The 19,483-nt window shown below is 50.3% G+C and overlaps 7 protein-coding genes across 7 annotated transcripts; 4 read left to right on the top strand and 3 right to left on the bottom strand.

Moving 5' to 3' along the window:
- Window positions 1–1,379: 1,379 nt before the first annotated feature.
- On the bottom strand, window positions 1,380–3,117 carry COCSADRAFT_40924 (uncharacterized protein). Its single transcript, XM_007706328.1, has one exon. It carries the CDS (start codon window positions 2,852–2,854, stop codon window positions 1,850–1,852), a length of 1,005 nt encoding a protein of 334 aa, XP_007704518.1. The 5' UTR covers window positions 2,855–3,117; the 3' UTR covers window positions 1,380–1,849.
- An 18-nt stretch (window positions 3,118–3,135) lies between these two features.
- Window positions 3,136–4,090, bottom strand: COCSADRAFT_203494 (uncharacterized protein). Its single transcript, XM_007706557.1, has 2 exons — window positions 3,610–4,090; window positions 3,136–3,511 (listed from the first exon to the last, which is right to left on the bottom strand). Exons 1-2 carry the CDS (start codon window positions 3,680–3,682, stop codon window positions 3,378–3,380), a joined length of 207 nt encoding a protein of 68 aa, XP_007704747.1. The 5' UTR covers window positions 3,683–4,090; the 3' UTR covers window positions 3,136–3,377.
- Window positions 4,091–6,746: 2,656 nt separating this feature from the next.
- COCSADRAFT_40921 (uncharacterized protein) lies at window positions 6,747–9,006 on the top strand. The gene has a single exon (XM_007706327.1). It carries the CDS (start codon window positions 6,931–6,933, stop codon window positions 8,860–8,862), a length of 1,932 nt encoding a protein of 643 aa, XP_007704517.1. The 5' UTR covers window positions 6,747–6,930; the 3' UTR covers window positions 8,863–9,006.
- Window positions 9,007–9,044: 38 nt separating this feature from the next.
- On the top strand, window positions 9,045–9,845 carry COCSADRAFT_253724 (uncharacterized protein). Its single transcript, XM_007706556.1, has one exon. The coding sequence runs from the start codon at window positions 9,068–9,070 to the stop codon at window positions 9,704–9,706; it is 639 nt and encodes a 212-aa protein (XP_007704746.1). The 5' UTR covers window positions 9,045–9,067; the 3' UTR covers window positions 9,707–9,845.
- Window positions 9,846–10,569: 724 nt separating this feature from the next.
- Window positions 10,570–11,465, top strand: COCSADRAFT_100971 (uncharacterized protein; the record flags this gene model as incomplete). The annotated part of the gene is made up of 2 exons (XM_007706555.1): window positions 10,570–10,812; window positions 10,953–11,465. The coding sequence occupies 2 exons, from the start codon at window positions 10,570–10,572 to the stop codon at window positions 11,463–11,465; spliced, it is 756 nt and encodes a 251-aa protein (XP_007704745.1).
- Window positions 11,466–11,547: 82 nt separating this feature from the next.
- On the bottom strand, window positions 11,548–13,436 carry COCSADRAFT_253717 (uncharacterized protein). Its single transcript, XM_007706554.1, has 2 exons — window positions 11,710–13,436; window positions 11,548–11,629 (listed from the first exon to the last, which is right to left on the bottom strand). The coding sequence occupies exon 1, from the start codon at window positions 13,303–13,305 to the stop codon at window positions 11,710–11,712; it is 1,596 nt and encodes a 531-aa protein (XP_007704744.1). The 5' UTR covers window positions 13,306–13,436; the 3' UTR covers window positions 11,548–11,629.
- Window positions 13,437–15,193: 1,757 nt separating this feature from the next.
- Window positions 15,194–19,434, top strand: COCSADRAFT_175602 (glycosyltransferase family 1 protein; the record flags this gene model as incomplete). Its single annotated transcript, XM_007706553.1, has 6 exons — window positions 15,194–15,270; window positions 15,326–16,135; window positions 16,185–17,189; window positions 17,236–17,600; window positions 17,658–17,941; window positions 17,992–19,434. The coding sequence occupies 6 exons, from the start codon at window positions 15,194–15,196 to the stop codon at window positions 19,432–19,434; spliced, it is 3,984 nt and encodes a 1,327-aa protein (XP_007704743.1).
- Between the last annotated feature and the right edge of the window lie 49 nt (window positions 19,435–19,483).

Here is a 19,483-nt window from a genome sequence, read left to right as displayed (position 1 = left end):
GTGTATATACCAAAGACCGGAAGACAAGCGCACGTCGCCGAAAGACCAGGAGCTTGGTGTTCAGATTATGGACGTGGTTTACGGTGATAGCACACATTCAGTCGGCATACTAACTGTCGAGATCCAAGACCAGCACGAGATTGATATACTCTCGAATCTGCTTTCCAGGTCACTCTTCATCGACCCCAAAGACGAGGACGATCCAAAACTGCGACCTCAGGTCGATATCACTGCCGTGCAAATGCTTATTCTTCACATCCTTAGCGATCCCCGCTGGTCGCGCGGCTGGATCTTCCAAGAAGACCATCTTGCTTCTCAAAAGATGGTGTTGCTTATCCCATATAATCTGCGGCTCGATAAGAGTGGCCAATACAACTTTGGGAAAATACCAGGCGAGCTTCAGGTAAAGCTCAAGGATTTCCGACAGACTGTGACGTTGTTTTGTCGAGCGTGTACCACGGGTAAAGTACGATGGCCCAGTACCGAGATCTTAGCAAAAGTGACGCAGTACAACATTTGCAACAAGATCGTTCATAATGTGGCGTTTGCATCGTATCCCTGGGATGTCGAGTCAAGTTTTGGTAGTGAGGCTAGCAAGTCCACCACGCAGTCCGACCCATCTAAGATCTACGCGTATCCAACCACGACTGCAAGCGTACTAGATGACATTAGTAACCGCTCCTTAGAGAAAGAGTCAGATAGGATCGCCATACTCGCCAATTCTTTGAAGTGCAAAAAGCGGCTCAACACTGGAGAGGGATCGCCTTTGGTTGAATCTGGGACCTTCAGTCTTTCTGCCGCTCTTCTTACCCTCATCTTGATGAACGGGGAGATATTGAAGAATGTCCCTGGGCGTTCAGTCACATGGCCTTTGCTTGATCGCTCATCTGAATTTCCTACTGAAGCCAACATTCTGAGCCATACTCTGCCATCATACCTCAACGCTTGCGAACCTATTTTCACTGCCCCGGGCCGGATACGTCATCAAACTTTTATCAATCGCTGTCGCTTCGTATCGCCAATCATTAAGCGGTATGGGATTGAGACAAAAGGATATCTTTTTGACTTATTGTCCAACGAACAATTGGAGGATGAGGGGGCTCAATGGGATATACTTCTTCTCACGGATTCAGACACGGTCACTTGGTCGCCCCCAGAGCGGAAGACCGGAAAGCGCAAACTTGACGACGTTGCTTGTCAAGTGCTTGAGATACTTATGGACAAACTGGAGAGAGCGTGGCCGAATGGTAAGCTTGTCAGTCATATGCGCAGACATATCGAATTGGATCAGCACCCGCCACGCCAAGGAGAAGGTTATGCATCTACATCTTATGTACTAGATAATATGTATGCGATCTACCGGGCTCTTGTAGCCAGAACGGAGCTTCGCCTTGCACGACTTGCGTCCGCGCCTCAGGGTGCCGAGCCGGTCGCTCTCTTCATCCAGCCTGGGGAGTATGTGGAAAGCAGTCAATCAGCTATTTGTGTTCCTCAAACCAGACCAGTAAAGGTTTTTGCAAGCTTTGACAACGGTCTGCATGATTACGATAAAGAACGGCTTGTGAGCCTAGCCGTTGACATATGCGATGATATTGGCGTTACAAAAGACCGGGCCCAACGAAATTGCTGCCTGAGAAATTTGGGCTGGGTCAATGGTATTTGGGCTGTTCATGGCGAGAAGATGGAAACGTTTGTTTTTCCGCTGCCAGGAATTACAAAAGAGGACGGCGATGAGCGAGAGGTGAAGATCAATGCGGGAAAGAAGAGAAAGAGGAGATATGATGACTAGATGAGAGGTCTCGTGTAGTGCCCAGGCCCATACGATATATTCCAAGTGGCCCACAAACAGCTAAACCACACCTTGGATGAGATTCTTGATCCCCTCACCCCTCGACGTCTTCTCCCACGCTTCCGTCGCCTGCTCAAACGGAGTCACCGAACTAATAAGCGGCTTTACATCAACCAGCCCCTTATCCAACATCTGAATCGCCAAGTCATAGTCACCAGGCCCATACCGAAAACACCCCCTAACCATAAGCTCTTTCTGCGACATCGCCACAATCGGAAACTCCACCTTCGCCTTCCCCAACCCCGTCTGCACAAACTTCCCCCCAGGCCTCAGCACCAGAATCCCTGTCTCAATACTCTTCGCCGCCCCCGAAGCCTCAATAACAGTATCCACGCTCTCAACCCCCAACCCAAACGTCCTTAACAACCTCTCCGCACTCTCCTCCGCGCTCTCCTCCCCCCTCGCAAGAAAAGTCTCACATCCCAAGTACCCCCTCGCAAACTCCAACTTGCCCTCTAAAACATCCACAACAATAACCCGCATCGCCCCAAACCGCCCCGCAACAGCCGCACACAACAACCCCACCGTTCCACCCCCCATCACCACCACCGTCTCCCCAGCCCTCACATCACCAAGCTTAACACTATGCACCCCCACCGCCAACGGTTCCACAAGCACCGCCTCATCCAGTCCCAACCCCTCGGGAATCCTATACACCAAATCCTCAGGCAAGACGTAGAACTTGCACAGCGTCCCCTGCGTATCCGGGCTTCCTGGTGAAGCAGCGAACCGCATCTTCCGGCATAAATTGTACGATCCGGATTTACAGGCCAAGCAGAGGCGGCACGGGGAGCCGGGTTCGAGGGCGACGCGGTCACCCGGCGAGACGCGGGTTACGCTAGACCCGACGGCGTGGATTGTGCCCGAGGCTTCGTGGCCCATTGTTATACCTGTAGAGGGGTTTATGGGGTTTCCGAGGGAGGCGTGGTGCCAGAAGTGGACCTTGAAGTTGCGTGTTAGAGGGGGAGTGTTTTTGGTGGAAGGGGAGAGGGGGAGGACATACATCACTGCCGCAGACGCCAATGTAGTTTATCCGTATGACGACGTCGTGAGGTGAAGAAAGGGTAGGGATAGGTTTATCTTCTAGTTTCGCGGTGTGAGGGGCGTAGAGGATTATGTTTGGGTTTTGCATTTTTTTTCTTCTTCTTCTTCTTTTCTCTGGAGAATAATCGTCTGAATGATGGTTCCTATTAGGAGAAGCTCCCTTTATTTGTAAGTGGATTTCTAACGAGAATTCAAGATATAAATGTATGACTGAGAAACGCGGTATTAAAAAAGAAGTATTTGTAGTATTCCTATAGACATTTATCATTCGATTTCAAACGTATGCCGATCTCATACCCACTTTACACTCCCCCGTTATCCTCCCAAAGCGCGGGGAGAGGAGGGGAGGGGGGGAACACAGACGCGTCTAACTTCCCCGCACGCACTTCCCCCCACCCCCATCATACTCGCCTTCGATTTCCCGCATATGCAAGTAATTTGCGCCACACCACCCCTCAAACCCTCTCAAAAAAAACCCCCATTACTAACTCCCCTTCCCGTCATCTTTGCTCTCACTACTACTTTCTTCTTTCTTCTTCGTTTCTTCCTTATCACCAGACCCGCTGCCCCCGCCTCGATAGTGACTGCCTTCTTTTCCTGGCTCGAAGATTGTATTACCTTTTTGTTACAAAGTTTTAGTGAAAAAGAAAAAAAGGGTTCTGGGCTGTTTTGGAGAGGGGAGGGGGGAGGGGGGGGGTGTAGTAAGGAAGGCTTACAAGAAGCGCAATGCGCCCATGCGCCGTCTTTTGTTAGATCGGCGTTTGCGTCGCATTCGGGGCATTTGACCATCTTGGCTATTTTTTGGGGGGGTTGGGCTTGGTGGGTTTGGTGGGATATAAGATCAGAGGATCATGGGATTAGAGGAGTGGGTGGAGGACTTGGAATGCGTATGGTTGGCGGGGTGTTCAGGTAAAGATGGTTGTTGTGGTGTGGTTAGTGGGGGGAGGGGCATGATGTCATAGACCAATCAGCGGGCATCGGGTAGGATGCTGGGGATTGTAAGCACTAGGGTGTAAGGCTGACTATATCCTAGGGTTTTGGAGAACAAGTTGATTAGGTGACTAAGTAAAAACCATAGAGGAGTGTATTTGTTTGTGGCACGTTGGCTGCGGCACAAAGCTAACTTCGATATTCTTGATCCTAAAGTACTCTAACCTTCAATACACAACTGTATGCTCTGACTTTACTTTGGAAAAGAAAATGACAATGGGATTATCAACGCAGCTTGCTCAATGTTCAGTGTTTTCGGTATAATGAAAAGGCGTGTGAGCATGAGAAAATGAGGAACATATGTAAAGTTGGTAAGTGAGGGCCGATTGTAGTCGATTTAACATGATCGTGTGCAACAACAGCTAGCTAATAAATGCGCTGAATTAAGTATGACCATGCGGCTACACCGAAATACTACTAATAGTCCCACGCTCGGAAGAACAGATCAGCCGAGCGTATACTTGGCTCGGTGCACCCGTTATCTTGGCAAATTGCAATACGAGTCGTGTGTCGAGGATTCAACAGAGAAGCCTTAAAGAATTCAACTAGCTAGGTTTCACGGACTTACTGAATGGTCACTTCGGGCCGGTGGTGGGATTGCCAGGGCGCCGCTACAGATCCTCATACTTACGTAGTTGCGAAGATCCAGAACGATCCGTGGGGTGATCACGTTCATCTTAGTCAATGCGGTTGGAAATGGAGGATTATCAATGGATCTGTCAGCTAGGATATGGCTGGAAAAAAGGGATGCGGACCTAAATGGTCGGACCGGAAACTAGCCTTATGGGGCTGACACCGCCTCAAGGGCCTGGACGTTCTAGCACTGCCTACACAAGACCTTTTGACGTAAATGATCGTCTAATATAGTTCACCTAGACTTCTATTCATGTTACCAAGACATGCAGATGAAGAGGCGAAAATTCTGCGCGTTGAGAATTTCCTGGGATGCATTCCTATGTGACATACTGGAGCCTCGCTAGAGCCATGTGACATCTCTTGTCTCTTTAATGTATAGCCATAAGACGATATACGCACACATGAGTTAAATAGGGCTCTACACATGCGTCACAACTCTGACACGGTCACAGCAATGGTCAGTAAGACGGATGTCCTGCCACTTGCGTCCAGTGATTAAAAGCCGCAAGGTATATTACCGAGAATTATTTCCGTAGAAAGATTACATCCAGACAGTTATGCCTTGTGCCTGAATTCCCAGGTCTCTCAGGCACCAACGGAGAAAGTCGGTTGTCCATAACAATGAGTTTCAGGGCAAGCGGCAGCAGGACGAGGAAATCCTTGGTGTTCTCATAGCTCGCTGTCTAGAGTATGGGCTTGGCGGAAGAGATTTGTGCGACAGGCATGTACTAGCAAGGATCCTACTGTTCCCCTCCGTTTCTTGCGCAGGTCCAAAAGCTTGCCAGGGGGCAAAAATGTAGCAATGCTACCAAGACATATGGAGTGGCGACTGGAAATAATATTCCATGGTATTCTATGCGAAATTCTACCCGAATTATGAAAATAGGACAGACGTGATTTTCACCGATCACATCAACTGGTTTTTTACAAACCGTTTACCAAAGTCTTGGTATACGGCCAATCCGATCAACATTAGCTCTTGGCAGGTACCTCTCGTACGATTTACAGAGCGTTGGTCCGCAGTTAGCCCTTGTGACACTATGGCTAGATCTAAGCCTCTATTTCGCACACCGGCGTATATTTTCCTCTCTAAAAATTTCGAAGCCCAGACCATCACCGCCTTATAACGTCTTGACTTTGTCTTGGAAAGGAAAGCCTAAAGTCGGTCGACGAGGTTGATCCCAATGCACCATAGTGTTGTCTTCGTAATGTCAACGTAACATCCCTGGCTGTGCAGCTTAGCGCCCGCTAGGGGTCCAGTTTGATAGGTTCCGGCTTGGCGGGAGACAGTCCGATATCACGTGGGCCCTCGCGTGCGTATGCAAGTCATACTACAACGTTTGCATGCATTCAAGGAGGGACTGGGTCTGTCGTATAATCAAACAGGACAAATGGTTAGAATGCTCATGGGTACGGGCGGAAATTCAGGGCAGCGCCGGGTGCATGTGCGCGGGCCGACGGTGACGCATGAACCAATCTCCAGACATGGTGCGAGAGCCATTTCTGGCTTTCCAAGGCTATCCTAGTGTCGATTAACAGCCAGAATACCTTCCTAAATAGGCGATGGGCAGAGGCTGGGTTCTCTCAAGAAGACTGCTAATGTTCATCAGCTATGGAACTACTACTTACCTGTCAGAATTGTGGCTCAGCATATATGGTTCGATGTATCACCCAAATAGGCTTAGTCTCAACCGCTCATAGATTCAATGTCCAAATACTCTCATCTAGTTATCAACTTCTAGTAGCCTTAGCGATCTAAAACAAGATGTTCTAGCCTGTACTTTAATTGCACTAATGTGCAACAGTACTTGGCACAGCAACATGCTTATACGGGAGACGAGCCTCACCGGTTTCAAGGGATGTGGCTGGAAGTCCGTCATGGTATCAAGCTAAGCCTTTACCATCCTGTATTGACTAGCCGTTTAGGGAAGTTCCATGCGAGGTATACCATAGCTGCGTATGGGACTACCCCATATAGTTGCGTATACTATAGCTGCGTATACCATTACTGCGCACTTGACTATCATTTCCCAGTATCCTGAAAGAACACTGGGGACATGTAGCGCTGCAAATAGTAACCGTCGTATTCTTTCGGTGTGGGCAGCTACAGGGCCCTGCCTGGCGGATTTTGGATACTGTACTTTGTGAGGCTTAGCGTCCCTCGCCTAAACGCTCTACACAGTGTACGCGCAGGACTGTGCAGGAGAGCCAATGCAGACACCAAGGTGACGTCTTGTTTTCGTAGCAGGCTGGGCAAATGTATAAGTTAACGACTGTTTGCAAATTAGAGGAGCATCATCAGCAACCTGCTTTGATCTTCACTCGTTCTCAACACCTTCTCCTCTCTCCAGCCAGTTCGCTTTCCTCATTGCTTTTCATAATAACCGACTCGACATTCGGATCACACCAAGATGTCCCAAGCTATCAAAGGTCTATTGCTTGCCAGCTTGGCAGGGTCGGCTTTGAGTAGCACTATTCCTCGTGCTGCCTCACTGCCCGTCGCCGATACAGTGTTTGTAAATGGAGTTATCCACACTCTTGACGACAAAAGCAACACCATCACCGCAGGTTCATTGGCCATTACGAATGGCACAATCACATGCGTTGGTAAAGAGGAGGACTGCAAGCCCGCTGTTGGAGACGCAACCAAGGTGGTCAACCTGAACGGCAAATCAATGATCCCTGGCCTGATCGATGCCCATATCCACCCCCTCGATGCTGGCCGAGCAATGCTTGGATGTACTCTGCGCTTCCAACAGCTCTCTCCGGAGGGTCTCCGCAAGATCATTCAAGCCTGCATTGACTCGCAGCCTGGCCAGAATGACCTTTTGACCGTCACTGAGTGGGATCGTGAAGGATTCACTACCCTGAACGGAGGAGCCAACAAATCCATGCTCGACTCACTCAACACCACTCGGCCAATCGCTATCATTGCTTCCAGCCAGCACAACATTTTCGTCAACTCCAGAGCTCTTCAGCTCATTAATGCTACCCGCGACACACCTAACCCCCCCGGCGGTAACATCGGACGTGACGCCAAAGGCGAACTCACTGGTATGCTTGAGGAAAACGCTGTTGTTCCCATCCGAGCTCTCATGGGAGACCGTGGCATTGCCCAGCTGGATGCCGCCACTGCGGCGATCTCGCAGCTACGCCGCAAGGGTATCACCAGCTTCTTGGACGCACTCCAGACGCCACACACAGCCTGGTCCAGCCTCAAGTCTACCAATGAACTGACTGCTCGCGTCTTCAACAACTTTGGTATCTTTGGAAGCACTGATTTCCCAACAATCATGAGCCAAGCAGTGGCGAGCAGGAAGCAGTTGGACGAGGCTCTCGTCGCCACTCCAGGCCAACAATGGCGCAACGTCAAGTTCTTCATTGATGGTATTCTGCCTTCTTCCTCCGAGTCCAGCTGGCTCCTCAACCCCTACCTCATCAAAGATTCCAAGGGCAACTGGGTCCCAGGCAACCACGTCGGTCTTCCCAACACCAACCAAACCGAGCTCCAGAAACTCCTTACTTTGACTCTGGACGCCGGAATGGGTCTCCACGTCCACGCCAGTGGTGACAGGGCCGTCCGAACCATCCTCGACGTCGCTACCTCGATGAACAGAACCTTTGCCCCCCACGACATCGGCATTGCCCACGCCGAGCTCGTCTCAGCTGAAGACCGCAACCGCTTCCAAGACCTCGGTATCCCCGTCATCGCCTCATACCAGTGGGCCCAGAAGGCCACCTACTGGGCCGGCGACAACTCCCTCGTCCTCGGAACCGACCGCCTGGCCGTCGCCCAATCCACCGGTCTCCTCAACAACGCTGGCGCCCTCGTCGCATACGGTTCTGACTGGCCCGTTGACCCTCTCGACCCCTTCCTCGCTCTCGCCATCGGCGTCACCCGTGCCGGTGACCCCCAGAACAAGAACGCCCACGCTAGCTTTGGTCCCCAGTTCGTCGGCCGTCTCGATCAGCAGCCTTCTCTTTCTCGCGAGGCCGCGCTCAGGGGAATGACTACTGCCGCTGCCACCTACCTGAACAGCTCCGCCAGCATCGGATCGCTCGAGCCCGGCAAGTTCGCTGATCTCCTCATTCTCGACAAGGACTACTTCGATACCGCTGCTGTGCCCGACGATGCGCTCTCCAGGAACAAAGTTCTCATGACCATGGTCGGTGGCCGTGCTGTCTTTGCTGATGAGTCTGCTACTTTCCTGCCCAGCGCGTGGCAGGCTGAGTCTAAGAAGCTTGATAGCAACCCTGTTGTTCAGCGCATGAAGCCTGGTAACATTCTTACCCGCGCTGTTACTGGTCGCGCTTGTGGTTCGCATGTTGGACACCAGCACTAGATGGGGTTTTTCTTCGTTGCTGTTCACGATTGCGACTCTGTAATGGCCTAACTTTCGCTTTTTTTTTGGATTTTCCTATCTTTTAGATTTTTAGGTGCTCTTTTGCGGGCGTTTTGATAGATAATGTCTCTGTCGGCGTTTTATAAGAAAATGAAGTATTCCATGACTGATAATTGTTCTAATATGCGTGTTCGCGGATTATGTGATGTCTGTTTTAACACCCCTCTTTGATGCCTATTCCGCTTCTTTCGCTCGAGCACGTTTTTTCTTGATCAGCGCGGTTCTACTGTTGTCAACCCAAACTAGAATGCATGCATCTACTCTACCTGTGGGGATAGTAGCTCCATCGTTACGTATAGATAGGTTTCAACAGTTAATGTTAGCGTGCTGTAATAGTAAGGATAACCCTGCTGACACTCTTTCTAGGCATTTACGTCGCTATGAACCTGAAACTATCGTTGTTTTTATCGTCTTGGTTTTCAACACCCACCGCAGTTTGTTTGAAAAGGTACTTCGCGGGTTTCTCGTGGCTCTGGGTTTCCTTGCAAGGGGCGTCATTTGCTGCCAAATGTCCATAATCGTTGATTACAGACAGGAAGACTTGATGCGAGTCGCAAATCTATCCGCGATACAAGCCAAGCTCGAAGAGCAAATCGGTGTCATTGTTGGTTCTTTTCAGTGCCTGAAGAGACCCGTATATGAATGGCTGAAGAGGCACGGGCTGCTTGGAGATGAACAGAACATGGCGCGAGGCTTTGTTGGGGACTCGAGTTTCCAAGTTGACGAAGATGATGTCGGTGATACGAGTAAATTGCGAGCCCAGAAGGTGAAAGGATATCGGTGATGAACAAATGCTGTGGCTGGTGGAATGGCTATGGTACTGGGCTTGAAGAGTTTGACTTCGATGCTACTTCATGATCACAGAAGATGCATCCCATTGTATGGTATGAATCTTAGCATGTCACCTTATGACAGATTTCATGAAACGTAGCAAGGCGTTTTGGGGTAATCTGCATGAGGCGATCTACACAGTAAGTAGATGGACTAGCAAAGAATTTACGGCCATATCTCGGCGATATTCGCGCGAAACGTGGATCAAGGTCGGGGTATTAGCTAATGAGTTCTATCTACACTGCATCACAAATCATCATTTGTATGTAATACACAAACAACTCTAGTTACGGTATTAGTGTGTGTTGCCGGCTATTCGAGCATTCATGCTCTACATGTACAGCATACTCTGTGAAATGTCGACCTATCTCGGTATTCCTCTCACGCCTACACGTGGCTACGCTGTTGCACGGCAAAAGGCTCCACAGCCAGCCATGGAAAGTCAAACCTTACTAGGCCTCACGATCCGATGCGGCTGCCGCAGCGGGATCTGGGCTAGCGACATTGAAAAGTGGGACGGCCACGCGCGCTATGAATCTGGGGTGCATTGATGACGGTTCTTCCTTCTGAGAGTCTTTTAACGCGTCCATGCTTTCCGCGAAGCTTTTCTTCCTTGCGTCTTCCTCGTGGCTTGGCTCTCCTGCTTCCTGACTTCTCTTGGAACTTGCTGCGTCTCATTTGTACAGGCTTTTGCACCCGGATGCTAGTCGTTTGAGCCTGTGTTTCAGTCGTTGTTGTCGTCTTCGTTGTCCTCGCCGCCGCCTCCGCTTTCGCCGCACAGGTACTCCTCACGTGAAATTACTTTTCGCCTCCACGATGCCCATATGGGATCCCCTCGTCCCAGCTGAGCGGGCTATTCAGCGCGGTCTGGCGCGTCTTCCGACAGCCGTGAGCCATTGGTTCGGGTATCGACCACAGACCTTACCACCATCCCGCACGTGGCTTGTCTGCTTGTGGGGATTCATCGGCGCTTTTTGCGGACTCAGTACCATCTTGGCTATTTTCGGACATACAGACTACTTCAGAAGCCGTGCTGTACCACCTATTATCGCTTCATTTGTAAGTCCTGCTTCAATATCTTGTCGCGTGCAGTCCAGGGTTGCAGTGAGAAAATGAGGAAGAGATGGAATTCAGAACATGGAATTGGACACTGGAACACGATTCGCAAAGTATTGTAAACTGACAATATTCTCCAAAAGGGTGCCTCAGCAATTCTCTGCTACGGCGCCATTGATGTGCCTCTTGCTCAGCCACGTTCCCTGGTCTTTGGCCACTTTTTCAGCGGCCTAATTGGCGTCATCATCGCCACAATTTTCCAGTTTGATCTCGAATCCGAGCCTTTCCCTCGTCTCCAATGGCTCGCAGCTTCACTCGCAACAGCCATTGCCTTGGTCATCATGCATCTCACAAAAACAACCCATCCGCCTGCAGGCGCAACAGCACTGCTTCCCTGCATCGACCCGCACATCTGGGCTCTGAGGTGGTACTACCTACCCGTGTTGCTACTAAGCTCGACTATAGTGCTGGTGAGTGCGGTGCTTTTGATGAACGTGCAGAGGCAGTATCCAAAGTTCTGGGTTGCGCAGATTCCACCAGCTGCGGAAAAGAAGGAAAAGAGCGTGGTCGAGAAGAAGACGAATGCGTTGAATGAGGGCTCGGAGGCTGATAGTGCGCGGGATACACTGCAAGATATGGAAAGAGGACCTTTGTGATTCATTAACTATCGTGAGTATATGACGTTTCTCGTATCTAAGTATATGACAATCTCCGTCTCGTGCTTCTATGCATTGAGCAGCAGGTGCTGTCAGTCCAATGTAAATATTAATGGGAAAAGCGAACAACATTGCCGCACAGTTGCGACAAAGAAAAAAATCAACTCATTACACGTCAGCATCATTACTCTCATTATCGTTTTCGTCGTCAACGCCAAAACATAACCGAAATCTTTCAACTCACTTAAACCTGTTGCATATGAATCGTCTTTGCAATACTCGGCACGCCCTTTTCACTAACAGCAAAAAGATACCACATGCCTGGTAGCATAACGCCCTGATCATTCAAGATAGGTAGTGTAACCTTGCCACCATCGACCTTTGGCTCGAGCGGAACACGCCTCTGATCCGTATTGATACTATGCGTCACACTTCCAATCCGAATCAACGAAAAGGAAACATCCTTGGCACTTCCCTTCATCGTGACTTCCAGCCGCCCACCCGGCGCAATCTTCGTCGAAGCAACATTCTCGATAACCGGTCTCGGCGCACCAGTAGTAAGGTACGGCGGTGTAAAGATCTGGCCGTTAGGATGATCAACCGTATTGCGACACGGCTCCGACACTCTTCCTGAGCCGTCATCCCAGCAGAGTCCACCACCACCCGTAAACACCGTTCCGTCCGGCAGCAAAATCGCTACAGAATGGTAGTTTCTCGGCACGACTTCAGGCGATAATTCGGTGAAGGTACGTGTTGCCGGATCAAATAATTCCGGATTGAAAACAGGTTCCAAGTCTGTGAAGCCTTCGGCGACACCTTGACCCCCAGTGACCAGTATCTTTCCATCAGGCAGCACAACCACGTTTGCAAAAACACGCGCATGCTTCATATCCGGTAGTCGCTGTACTTTAGCGGGCGCACCCACCTTGTCGATTTCTATCATATGCGCAACGCGCAGACCGGGCGCTTTGTAGTAGTACTGTGCTCCTCCGGCCGTGAAGATCTTGCCGACGTCGTACATGACGTTCACACCGCACATTGTGTCGTTGACGGGATTGCGTATGCCGGCGGAACGGACGTCCCCCTTTCCATCGGTGTAGTACCAGTTCATTGCTTTGCTGGGGCCGGCCTGGAAGACAGAGCCGTTGCGCCAGGGGAAGAGCCATGCGTGGTTGTCTTCGCGGTAGACGCCTTCGTGGTCGGTAGTCAACATCGGTTTAACGGCTGCTCCAGGGAGAAGTTTCCAAGAGTTTGCTTTGGCATCGTAGAGTTCGCCGGCTTTGCCGCCGACGGGGCCGCTCCAGGAGCCGCCGATTGCGAAGATGTTGCCGGTGGAGAGGATGGTGCTGGCATGATAGCCGCGCGGGATGTTCATGTTGGGTCCGGGGACGAATTTGTTGGTGAAGGGCATGTAGATGCTAGTTTTTTCGGCGTTGGCGCCGCCGCTCACGACGAGGCGGCCGTCGCCGAGGGAGCTGATGCCGGGACAGAACATGTCGTGCTTTGTTTCTGATACTTCGCGTTTAGAGACGGTGCCGTTGATTAGGTTGTACTCTGCGAATTGCGTGATGCCTCGTTGGCCGCCGAAGGAGTTGGGGGAGAAGGCGGAGAAGACTAGCATTCGGGTTGGTGACGGGTACTCGGGGACGATGTATGCGGCTACGGGGATGATGGGAAAATTTATGACCGGACTCCATGATCCTAGGGCGTCTTTGTTGTCCTGAGGTGGTGGAGTGGTTGATTTCGCAGTACCTGATTTCGCAGCGGCATTCGATTGCGCGGTTGTGGCGCAGATGAAACATGATAGTAGTACTGCTGTTGTGCGAAGAGAAGAAAGCATTGCGAATATGGAAAGCCGCTGCTATTCACCAAAAAATTCACAAGAAAAAACAAGCCCAGGCAGCTGACTGCAAGGTAAAGAAACTGGGATGAACAAGGCTGAGATAAACCTGGTTTACTCAATTTGACGCGTAGCACCCTTTGCTTTATACTCTTCGGAGAACATTGTGAAAAAGAAAGGAAAGGAAGGGGTCATAGTGTAGCACTCAACAACTGCCAACCTCCTTATTTCCACTGTCGTTGCATGAGCACTAAATCGTGCCATTGTATGGCCAACCTAGTTCCAAAAGCAAGAAATCGGGTTTGAAAATCAAGGAAACAACATGCGTATCTTCTTTTTGATTTATCAGTGTTAGGAGAACATTAGCTGACTTGTTAAAAAAAAGTAAGATATCTGGTTTATGCACAGGATTCCAGAAGCTGGGACTGTATGCCGGCACGATACTGTTCGCGTTCCCAACGGTACAGATTGCACCTATGGTATCTTTCTAGAAATTTCCACACGTCAGATATGTGGTAGGTACTATGTAGAAGATCACGGGTCGTCATTGGAGATGCGATGATGCGATATGCATGCAAACAAGGAAGACTGAGCAGTAGGATAAAGCTCATCAGTCTTGAGAGGACCACTGATCACCCATGCGACTTGGTCCAAGCGTAGTGCGTGGATAGTGGATGGATTTCCAGTTGCAACTCTATACTAAAGCGAATTCCGTGGCCCTTTGAGGCATCTGTGTTTGTGAAGGATGCAAGAGGGTGGAGGCAGTGAATCACAAGCATGTATGCGCCTGTTTTTCTTAGACGAGGATAGAGAGATAAGAAACGTTGTCATATAGATTGAAGCTTGAGACCGGCTAGTTGAAACTAGTAAAGAAGTAGTAAATGCTTCATGAGTGAGCAGAAATGCTGCATTAACAGCATATGGGGCTATCTTAGTTTTCCATATCAAGAACCCCTATTTAAGAGAAATGAAGTCATTTGTTTGCGTTTACTCATTCTTTCCCTTTTTCGCCTCATTCAATGGCGGCTTCGGTGACTGAAAATAGCTTTAAATAATTGAAGTGACGAGATAAAAATCGACATTCGGCGAGAAAGGCTCTGAGAGTTTAGTGAGTAGCTGCTGCTGGTGGTACGCCTAGACAAAACATAAGCACGCTCACGACAAATAGTTACATGAACTTTACTATCACGTATTGAGGCAATAATCTGTATCGGTGTGATCAAAAACACGTGATCCAGAACCGTTGTAAATATTCGCCACAAGAATCTTATTGAGGCTTATTATTGGTTCTCTGTGCTGGACGGCTATCTAGACGTTGTAAGTCTAGCGGCACTGCGTAATATGATAGTTTCAGCGCAATATTCGAGAGTCGGGTACGTATGCTCCTTTGTCTTAATCTACACCTACCCAGAAATGACGTATTTGTAGATGCATATTGTTTTTCTAACTAATGCTGGCATGTAATCTATTAATCATCTTTGCTGGATGCGAGCTTCTCGTGCCTGTTGACTGTAAGATGTGTCAACAAAGAGCCTTACGAGAAATACGCAGGTTTCGACTGTTTCAACAACCGGCTTTACGAAAATACGCAGGTCCTGAAGGCGCAGCGCCATAGGATCAAGCCATCTGGACTAAGGCCCCGCTTATTTGTGGCTGTGAGAATGGTCTTTTCCCTGCGACAAACTGACAGCCAATCACGTCCATATTTCCCCGACCCCCCGTGTCATTGTGCATGCGCGTCGCTCATGCCCGCATTACAAGCTTCTCATTCTTGTAGTTCCAGGAGATTGCCGATCGCAACAGTCTCTCCTTATCTTTCCTACCCTCCTGTTATACTTGTTTTGTCGCTCTTTCATGATACACCTTTCCCTACCCCTGTAGTTACGCCATGTCGAGTTCAAAGGGCCCCGCCCAGGGCAATGACGCTACTACTCGCGATACAGCCCCACCATCACAGCAACCATAGTGAGTATCGCCAGTTTTAAAAGGAACTCATAATTTATGCTGACGTTGTTGAAAGCGAACCTTCAAGCTCACAGGAAAATGCCGACAATGCACACATCAGCAACATAACGTCACCAACCGTTGAGGAGCCTCCCCCTGCATACAGCGAATTTCCAGGCCAAGTCGAAAACGAAGAGCTGGGGACAAACGCCGTTGTAGCGGATGATGGACGTGTGAATATTCGAATAGACCAAAAGAGCCACACCCTTTCGCAACTAATTCTTCCGCAAATCCAACGTCAGCTTACGCATGCGCAAGAAGACCCTGAGCCTCCTCCGCCTTACATTCCAGAGTTTCTTGGCGGAGCGCCAGGCCAACAGCCACCACCTCCACTCAACCTCGTCATACAGGTCGTGGGGTCGCGAGGCGATGTTCAGCCCTTTGTTGCTCTTGGCAAGGTACTCAAGGAGACGTATGGTCACCGAGTACGACTAGCAACACATCCAACGTTCAAGGATTTTGTAGCCGAAAATGGACTCGAGTTTTTCAGTATCGGCGGTGACCCGGCTGAGCTCATGGCCTTCATGGTGAAGAATCCGGGTTTGATGCCAGGCTTTGATACGTTGCGTAGCGGTGATATTGGCAAGAGAAGAAGAGGCATCGCAGAGATTCTCAGTGGAACATGGAGATCCTGCATAGAGACTGGCAATGGTCTTGGTGTGGATCCTCTTCAGCAAACAGTGGAAGAGTGGATGGGCATAGAAGAACAGCTACCAGAGCAGCTTCGAAAACCGTTTGTTGCTGATGCCATCATTGCGAATCCCCCAAGCTTCGGGCACATACATTGCGCTGAAAAGCTGGGGATCCCACTACATATGATGTTCACGTAAGTTTGATGACAGGACCATGATGTGCATATACTGAATTTGAAACAGCATGCCGTGGTCACCTACACAGCAGTTCCCACATCCACTCGCAAACATCCAATCTACGAATGCGGACGCTACAATTACGAATTACATGTCATACATCATGGTTGACGTGCTGACCTGGCAAGGTCTCGGAGATATCATCAACAGATTTCGCAAAGATAGTCTTCGCCTGGATCCAATCAGCGGTGTCTGGGCGCCAGCCATGCTCGCAAGACTCAGAATTCCCTTTACGTACTGCTGGTCACCAGCACTGATTCCAAAACCAAGAGACTGGAATCACCACATCTCCGTCGCAGGCTTCTACTTTCTCAACCTTGCTTCCAACTACACGCCAGACCCGGATCTTGCATCGTTCCTGGGCGCAGGAGAGCCTCCTGTCTATATCGGATTTGGTTCAATCGTAGTGGATGACCCAAATGCCATGACCAAGATGATTTTCGACGCCGTCAAGATTACTGGAAAACGAGCACTAGTGTCTAAGGGCTGGGGTGGGCTTGGAGCTGACGATATTGGAAAGCCTGATGGTGTTTTCATGCTTGGAAACTGCCCCCATGATTGGTTATTCGAACGCGTCTCGGCTGTTGTACACCATGGCGGTGCTGGTACCACAGCAGCTGGCATTGCTACCGGAAAACCTACAGTTGTTGTACCCTTTTTCGGAGACCAACCCTTTTGGGGAGCCATGGTAGCACGTGCCGGTGCTGGGCCTGACCCCATTCCCTACAAGGACCTCACTGCAGAGAAACTCGCAGGAGCTATCATGGAGGCGCTGAAGCCGGAAACACTCGACCGGGCGCAGGAACTTTGCGACAAGATCAAGCAAGAGAATGGAACTCAGAGAGGCGCTCAATCTTTTCATCAGATGCTCAATTATGATGAACTGCGATGCGCAGTCAAGAAAAGCCAGCCCGCTGTATGGAGAGTCAAACGCACAGAAGTCAAGTTGAGCGCCCTGGCAGCTACGGTACTGGCGCAAGAAGGTGAAATCAATTTCTCCGAGATGAAACTGTAAGTCCTTTTTCGGTTCAGCAATTTCCTTGATTAATAGTCCTAGCTTCCGTCCTCGTGAATACGTTCCGGATGAAGGTCCTTGGGACCCAATTACTGGTGCTGCGGGAGCTTTGATGGGAACGGCAACTTCAATGATGATGGGTGTTGCCGACATGCCTATCCAGACCCTTAAACTTCTGCATATACACCCCGACGGCAGGTCTAAGAAGGGTAAACAAAAAGCAACAGGAGGTGAATCCACTTCTCAAAGCAATGGGAGTGGCAGTGGAAGCGTGACAAGAAGTGTGGCAGCTGAGACTGAACGTCCGAGTCGAAGCGGAAACACGACGCCTACAGTAGCTGATGCCGCTGCCGAGCTGGCGAGGATTCAAGCCAGCAACCCGGCAGTCAAAAGCCCAGATTCTCCCGGTACGCCTTCACATAGATCTGATTTTATGTCTCAAGCATTTTCTGAATCTACTCAAGGTTCGCGTTCGCGCTCTCGAGAGCCTACCCGCTCCGACTCGGGATCTCGCTCCGTCACTGCTTATAGTAGCGGGCAACGACCTGGAATAACGGAAAATATTGAGTCTACTGTAGACACTGGAAGGGGGTTGGCACGCATTATAAGTGCTGGGGTCAAGTCACCTATGGACTTTTCATTGAACGTTGCCAAGGGGCTCCATAACGTACCAAAACTTTATGGAGCAGATGTTCGGCAGGTTGACAAGGTCTCTGACTTTCAAAGCGGCATGCGCACAGCTGCTAAGGTATGGAAAATACGAAATTGATCGTTTGGGCTTTGCTGACGTCGAAACAGGAGTTTGGATATGGGTTGTATGACGGCATCACAGGTCTCGTAACCGATCCATACAAAGGCGCCAAGAAGGAAGGCGGTATCGGCTTCGTCAAAGGGGTTGGTCAGGGTATCATGAGCCTGCCATTCCGTGTCATGAGCGGTGCATGGGCAGTACCTGGTTACGCAATGAAGGGCCTTTATCAGGAAGTGGTCAAGAACAAGGGACAGAATGTGCAAAACTATATCATCGCTGCACGGATTGCACAGGGCTACGAGGAAGCCTCAACAATCTCTCAGAAGGAGCGAGATGAAATCATCGCAACATGGAAGGGTATGAAGGGCAACATCAAGAAGAAGAGAAACGTTGGTGCTGAGCAAATGGACTCACTGCATTCGCTCGTACAGCAAAAGAGAGACCGGAAGAATGAGCGGACGGCAAGGCTCACCTCACATGCCAATGCTACCGATGGTCAGCCTCTTATTCAAAGTAATCTGGCTCAGCAAGATAGTCTCCTGAGCCAGTATCCTGTTCCGCCTAGAAGGCATGATGTTGAACCCGAAATTCGGTCTACAATTCCCAGTTGGCGACAACAGGAAGCTGAGAGAACACGCGCTCTCCAGCGACAGGGCACGCCTACTACCGGAAACCAGACAAGAGCCCCGCCTCAGCAGACGCAAGCCGAACTCGAGGCGCAACTCAAGGCCGAAGAGGAAGAAGACCAGCGTGAACTAGAACGAGCAATCGCAGCCTCGGTCGCCGAAGCATCTCGCGGCAACCCCGAAGAAGACCAGTTGATCGCATCAGCCATCCGCGCCTCAATTGCCGAACTTGAGCGAACCGATGCATGCACTAATCCCACCCAACAAGAAGAAGAGGAAGCAATCCGCCGCGCCATGGCCGCCAGCATGTCGGAAGCCGGCAAAAAGGACGTCACAGAAGAAGAGCAAAAGATGTTCGAAGAGACATTACGTCACAGTCTTCTCGAGACAAGATTGCCCCGCAAGCACGGCAGCGACTCGGAGTGTGATTCTGACGGTGACGAGACTGAAGAAGACGAAGACTACCAGCGCATCATCGCAGAGTCAAAAGAGCTCGCCCATCTCCATGCTAACTACCCAGAAGACTACGCTCATACCGCGCACCTCGCACAACTAGCAAAGCAGCAAACGGGTGTCGTGGGTGGCATTGACACCCCCATAGATGGCCAAAGTACCCGCTTGGGCAGTACAAGGACAGGTAAAACTGATCGTACTTCTCACATTCCCGCCGAGAACGAAGACGAGGAAATGCAACGCGTTCTGCGCGAAAGCGAGCAGGCTGAACAGGAGCGCGCGGAGAACGCAGCGAAGCAAAGGACAGAAGAAGAAGTCGTGCTCGAGTACGTGCGCAAGCAGAGTTTACTCGAGGAGGAGCATCGCCGACGGATGCTGGAAAGAGGAGCAAACCCCGGGTCGCAAGCGTAGTTGGTTTGTACCAGGGAATTCCGACACGTAGCCCAGAATTTGAAGTCAG

Source organism: Bipolaris sorokiniana (genome assembly GCF_000338995.1).
Source record: "Bipolaris sorokiniana ND90Pr unplaced genomic scaffold COCSAscaffold_16, whole genome shotgun sequence".
Taxonomy (NCBI): Eukaryota; Fungi; Ascomycota; class Dothideomycetes; order Pleosporales; family Pleosporaceae; genus Bipolaris; species Bipolaris sorokiniana.
Note: the sequence above shows the minus strand (reverse complement) of the source record. Positions and strands in the feature narration are given on the sequence as shown.

Excerpts from the sequence above, each read along its gene's own strand:
- COCSADRAFT_40924 (XM_007706328.1), bottom strand. The coding sequence starts at position 2,854 with ATGTATGTCCTCCCCCTCTCCCCTTCCACCAAAAACACTCCCCCTCTA.
- COCSADRAFT_203494 (XM_007706557.1), bottom strand. The coding sequence starts at position 3,682 with ATGGTCAAATGCCCCGAATGCGACGCAAACGCCGATCTAACAAAAGAC. Across the intron at positions 3,512-3,609 it reads ATGGGCGCATTGCGCTTCTT|GTAATACAATCTTCGAGCCA; the intron begins GTAAGCCTTCCT and ends TGTAACAAAAAG.
- COCSADRAFT_40921 (XM_007706327.1), top strand. The coding sequence starts at position 6,931 with ATGTCCCAAGCTATCAAAGGTCTATTGCTTGCCAGCTTGGCAGGGTCG.
- COCSADRAFT_253724 (XM_007706556.1), top strand. The coding sequence starts at position 9,068 with ATGTCTGTTTTAACACCCCTCTTTGATGCCTATTCCGCTTCTTTCGCT.
- COCSADRAFT_253717 (XM_007706554.1), bottom strand. The coding sequence starts at position 13,305 with ATGCTTTCTTCTCTTCGCACAACAGCAGTACTACTATCATGTTTCATC.